The sequence below is a fragment of the Pelophylax lessonae genome (genome assembly GCF_965119305.1).
Source record: "Pelophylax lessonae genome assembly, chromosome: 1".
Classification (NCBI taxonomy): Eukaryota; Metazoa; Chordata; class Amphibia; order Anura; family Ranidae; genus Pelophylax; species Pelophylax lessonae.
This window is the reverse complement of record NC_138768.1, coordinates 11,328,896-11,335,238: the sequence shown is the minus strand read 5'-3', so window position 1 is coordinate 11,335,238 and position 6,343 is coordinate 11,328,896. Positions and strand designations below refer to the sequence as shown.

At 45.7% G+C, this 6,343-nt stretch overlaps 1 protein-coding gene across 1 annotated transcript; it reads right to left on the bottom strand.

Annotated features, from left to right (window-relative positions):
- Positions 1-1,908: 1,908 nt before the first annotated feature.
- Positions 1,909-3,844, bottom strand: LOC309565015 (E3 ubiquitin/ISG15 ligase TRIM25-like; the record flags this gene model as incomplete). Its single annotated transcript, XM_082269748.1, has 1 exon — positions 1,909-3,844. The coding sequence occupies one exon, from the start codon at positions 3,842-3,844 to the stop codon at positions 2,267-2,269; it is 1,578 nt and encodes a 525-aa protein (XP_082125874.1). The 3' UTR covers positions 1,909-2,266.
- Positions 3,845-6,343: the final 2,499 nt, after the last annotated feature.

The following is a 6,343-nucleotide window of genomic DNA, read 5'->3' as shown; positions in this document are numbered from 1 at the left end:
GTGCTTGCGTTCGGAGCATGCATGCTCCTTCTGCAGGCGTTACTAGGCTACTGTGTAAAGGCGGAACCTAAATACAATAACGGAGATCGGGGGCGGCATCTCCTGTCATCATAACAATAAACAGCAAACTGCCGGCTCTATCGCCGGCACGAGAGGCCAGCTTTAGACATACAGGCAGAGCTGGACTAATGGTAGAAAGACCTGGAATGTGTACTGTTTGAAGATTGCATGAACTAACAGATAAAAATAAAATGGTAATATATAGAAGGTTGAAGTTTGAAGGTGTGAAATTATACCAGGAAAAGAGATGGATTCTGAGGACACTAAAAAAGGCGGTTTTTAGATAATTCAGAGATATGTGTATATACACCTATGCATGTCTGTGCATCCACAAGAGTGCATCTATGGAGACGTAAGTCTGTACAAAATGTCTGTACTATACGTTTTAAAGGGAACAGGTCCTAGAGTCCTGGGATGGTAGAAGAATGAAGGGTTAATATTAGGGATCGTCCGATTATCGGCAAAGCCGATATATCGAGGGCCGATCTGCACTTCCTCTGATATATCGGAATCGGCCCCTGAGGTTACCGATATTTCGGGAAAGTGCTTGTACCGGAGTGATGCCTGCAGCTAGAGGCATCACCCCGGTACCGGCGTCCATAGCCGACTGTCTGGCTGAGAAGCCGCTCCGCTGTTATTACAAGGAGCGGGAGGGGGCGTCCCCCCCCTCCAGCCGCCTTCCGCGGCTCACCCGGGTCTCCCGTCCCACCTGGAGACCCGGGCAACCATCCTGCACAGCCGCCAAAGAGAAGACTTGATAAAAGCCGAATTCGGCTCTGATCGGGTCTCCATGTAAAAACTCGGAAGTGATGTCATGACATCACTTCCGGGTACTAGCGCTAAACTCAAAGAAATTACAGCATTCAAAACAGCCAAACTTGGCGTTTTGAATGCTTTTAAGTGCAGAGGAGGGATTTGGGTTCTTTTAGACCCCCAGATCCCTCCACAAGAGTACCTGTAGAGAAAACATTTTTTACAAAAATATCGGAGATAAGCATTGGCCAAAATATCGGTATCGGCAACGAAAAACCAATATCGGTCGATCACTAGTTAATATATAAGATGTATAAAATGGCAGCAGATAACACAGGTTAGCATATTCATTTATAATTTATAACAACGGATTTACTTCAATTCCTTTGTTTAGATCCCCCGGGAGTCAGGGAGTCAAAACGATAAATTCAGTAGGATTTGCGGGTGCAGAGGCATTTGAACCTCTCAGCTGGAGGGAGATTCTTGGCTATGGATTCAATGACCCATACTCCTAAATCTTCTGAGGACTGGTGGTGATGCTGAAAAACAACACACTCTACCATCAGAAGTGACTCTGAGCCCCCAACCCTCATGGACTGTATAACCATTATTCACAAATTTACCACTGACCTCACAAGCGCTGGTCAAAGTTTTTTGACTTTTACTTGTTGGGCCACTTAAAAGCCGAGGTGTACAAGTAACAGATTAGAAACATGGATAAGGAATGCATAAGTACGGGAGTGTGTATAAAGAGGTGGCCAACACGTAGATAATATTTTCTAAAATTTTGTAATGAATATTTTGTAAATAAAGCTACATTTAGCTATAATTTCCCTTTACATGGCGAATATTGGGAAACCCTGTAGTTGTTTTAGAGACTCTTCTTCTATAAACCCCAGAGATTCCATTCGTTTTGTAGAAAATCGTCTTCCGTTCAAAGGTTTGATGTCCTCCAACCTATGACCAATAGTAAGACATGTAGCTATATGTCCATTGATAGAATGATTTTTGCAGTCAATCACCATAATCAGTTACCGGTAGAGAGAAGAAGGTTTGAATGTAAATCTGATCATGAAGCAGGGTCGATGTCCTCCAACCTATGACCAATAGTAAGACATGTAGCTATATGTCCATTGATAGAATGATTTTTGCAATCAATCACCATAATCAGTAAACGGTAGAGAGAAGAAGTTTTGGATGTAAATCTGATCATGAAGAAGAAGTTCTTATCCACTGTTTTATCCTATAGGCCAAATATGTTTTGAATAAGATCCCTCTTCTTTGTGATGTTCGAACACTTGAATAATTTCTCATATGGCATTATTATTATTATCTACAGTTGTTATGCAGTGGATTTTTGAGGCGTTTCCCATGGATTACCAGTCATCACCGTAAAAAGTGTGTTTCGTTGGAAACCTCACCAAGGATTCGGCCATTGGATTTTGAATAAAGTCTATCTACGGCTACCCCCACATACCTTAACAAAACCATCCCATACGCCCAATACAGCGCAAAGGGGCTCAGTGAAGGTGGCCGTGAAGGTGTGAAGATGTCTGATTGTGCCACACACGGAATAGAAGGAAATCTGTCCACCCTCGTAATCCAGAAAGATCCTGACTCTATCACTGGAGGCATTGTCAGGTAAGTTTATCACTTTACGGTTATGTACCATTGAATACTCATTTTTATTCCTGAAAAGACCCCAGGACTTATTATTTCTTCCAATCCATGAATGATCCGTTCCCTTCCTCTCCATACTGGGGTAACACATTCCAACCCTCCAGCTAATTGATCCCCCGACATCCACTTCCCAAAAATGTTGCCCTGAGATAAACCTTTGGCTGCTCAACACGTGAAAAACAGACTGAAATCTTGTTGGTGTTTCCGGGCGTTTCTGGCCTATATTTAACCGGGATGCGGTTTTCTTGTCAACCGATATAAGTAGATTATTATGAGCTGTGTTCACATCCAGTAATAGGTCTGCAGCTTCCTGTACATAGAAGCAGACATTTATCCCTTTTATTGTATCCAATAATGTATTGGACATGTGGTTGATCCAAGCAACATCCAGAAGCCCTCCATCATGGAGCTGTGTGTCAGATCTCTTTTGGTTCTCATTATCTCCATCCTCACACAAGTCTCCTATTTTGGATCTCTGTAGGATAGTCATTGGATCCTTGGTTTTACACAGCTCCTCAATGATAGCCATCTTCCTGGACAACTCATCCTTCTTTATTTCCAGCTTCTTAATCAGATCCGACACAGAGACTGAGACCTCTTCTACCTTTCCGGAGATATCACTTAGGATTTTCCTCTCCAGGTCATCCAGCCGTCTTTTGAGGTCTCTAAACATGACGGTGATTCTCTCCGTGTCACCAGCCGCTTTTCCTTGTACTTTTCTCCGGAGCTCCTGCAGACTCTGGACTCTTTTCTCGGTCTCCTCTCTCTTTGTAGCCAGTTTCTGACGAACATTTTTTAGCCAATTGTTCTTTGTTTCAAGGGCCTCATCCAGTGACACCATCTGGTGGCCTTTGTGCTCACCGATCATACAATACACACAGACACAGGTAGAGTCTTCCTTGCAGTAATACTCCAGGATCTTTTTATGAAGGGAACATTTCCTGTTCTCCGGAGAAGTGGATGGATCCGTTATAACGTGTTCTGGTGACTTGCTGTGAACTTTCAGATGATTATCACATAGAGCAGCTTCACACAGCAGACAGGATTTCACAGCAGATACAGAAGTGTGAATACAGTAAGTACAGAAGACCCCGGACTCCTCCTGATCAGGCTGCGTAGATTGGAAATTCTCCAAAATGTTGCGTAGTGTTATGTTCCTGTGCAGTGCAGGCCGCTCCTGGGACTCCTGTCTGCATTCAGGACAGGAGTAAATTCCAGACCACCTCTGTGTGTCCAGCACACGGTCAATGCAGTCCCGGCAGAAGTTGTGTCCACATTTCAGCATTACAGGATCCGTATAAATGCTCAGACAGATGCAACATTCCAGCTCCTTCATCAGAGCAGAGGCCATTTCTGTAAACAGAATGAGAAATGTAAGTCTCAGACATTTAGAAAGAATGCAAAGTTTACGGTCTTTGTAATGTGGAGGGACATGAAAAAATACATAAAGAATATCATGCAGGAAAATGTAAACATCTTAGAAAAAAATAAAGGTAAAACTAAGATTACCATCCATACCAGTTGTCTGGGGACAGTCCCCATTGAGAGGATTCTGTACCTATAAAATGAACGTCTCTGGAGTCGTCTTCGGGGGCTAGCAGCCTAGCATAAACCTTGCAGAGAGCAGCGACCAATACAACAGCCGAACTCCACAAGCGTCAGTCCAGAGGCCAGCTGCACACACAGTTGAGGTAAATGACGCACAGGCGACTCTATTTTAAATTAACGTTTGCGCAGTGCGGCTGTTAAGTTGGGGCCTGTGCTCTGCAAGGCTTATGCTGTACTGCTATGGTCCTAGGGACAATTCCACTATACCAATTATGTTATACCCATTTCCTAAAGAAGCCTGTGGGTTACTCCCTCCTGACCTCTGCTCTTTCTGCGTTACTGACTCCTGAGCTGACCTCTCCTCTCTCTGCATTACTTATTCCTGACTTCTGCTGTCTCTGCATGACTTATTCCTGACCTGACCTCCGCTCTCGCTGCATGACTTATTCCTGACCCAACCTCTCCTCTCTCTCTATGACTTACTCCTGACCTGTGCTTTGCTCTTTCTGAACGACTTACTTCTGACCAGACCTCTGCTCTCGCTGGTTGACTTATTCCTGACCTGACCTCCGCTCTCGCTGCATGACTTATTCCTGATCTGACCTCTCCTCTCTCTGCATGACTTATTCCTGACCTCTGCTGTCTCTGCATGACTTATTCCTGACCTCTGCTGTCTCTGCATGACTTATTCCTGACCTCTCCTCTCTCTGCATGACTTATTCCTGACCTCTGCTGTCTCTGCATGACTTATTCCTGACCTCTGCTGTCTCTGCATGACTTTTTCCTGACCTGACCTCCACTCTCGCTGCATGACTTATTCCTGACCTGACCTCTGCTCTCTCTCTCTACGACTTACTCCTGATCTGACCTCTCCTCTCTCTGCATTACTTATTCCTGACCCAACCTCTCCTCTCTCTCTATGCCTTACTCCTGACCTCTCCTCTCTATGACTTACTCCTGACCTCCTGACCTCTCTCTCTCTCTCTATGACTTACTACTGATCTCTCTCTCTCTCGCTCTCTCTCTCTCTCTCTTCTGCGTTGCTTTCTAATGACCCAACCTCTGATCTCTCAGCATTACTTACTTCTGTCCTGACTTCTGCTCCCCTACATTAGCCCCCATCACATTACGGGCACAATGTAAAGGTGGTACCAGCTCGGTTTTACACAAGGAGCAGCAAGAGGACTATGGGAATGGACTGGGGAAGGGGGATGCATCTTCGCCTATGTAGACATGCCTGTACCATGCCTGAACAATCTCCTGTACCATGCCTGAACAATCTCCTGTACCATGCCTGAACCATCTCCTGTGCCATGCCTGAACCATCTCCTGTGCCATGCCTGTACCATCTCCTGCACCATGCCTGTACCATCTCCTGCACCATGCCTGTACCATCTCCTGTACCATGCCTGTACCATCTCCTGTACCATGCCTGTACCATCTCCTGTGCCATGCCTGTACCATCTCCTGCACCATGCCTGTACCATCTCCTGCACCATGCCTGTACCATCTCCTGCACCATGCCTGTACCATCTCCTGCACCATGCCTGTACCATCTCCTGTACCATGCCTGTACCATCTCCTGTACCATGCCTGTACCATCTCCTGCACCATGCCTGAACCATCTCCTGTGTCATGCCTGAACAATCTCCTGTACCATGCCTGAACAATCTCCTGTACCATGCCTGAACCATCTCCTGTGCCATGCCTGTACCATCTCCTGTACAATCTCTTGCACCATGCCTGTACCATCTCCTGTGCCATGCCTGTACCATCTCCTGTACCATGCCTGTACCATCTCCTGTGCCATGCCTGTACCTTCTCCTGTACTATGCCTGAACCATCTCCTGTACCATGCCCACAACCCTGCATCTCCTGTACCATGTCCGCAGCCCCTGCACCATGACTGCAGTCCCTGCACCATGCCCACAGTCCCTGTTTTGGGTCTCGTGGTGGTCCAGTTGGGTCCAGTAGCTGCTGCATTTCCCACCCTAGGCTTATACTCGAGTCAATACGTTTTCCCAGTTTTTTGTAGTAAAATTAGGTGCCTCGGCTTATATTCGGGTCGGCTAATACTCGAGTATATACGGTAAGTTCCTGTAATAAATAAATAGTCACTGGGCGCTTTGGTTCTGTAACATTCCACAAAACTGGGACCACCCTCAGGAAAAAGGGAAATGACCCAGAGTTGAGAATCCTTGTACATACAATCCAATCTGGGCACCAAACCAACGTCCAAGAGTCCAAGGTAATTTAATGATGAAGTTGATTCATAGCAGAATAAAGCCAATGTGTTATGGGA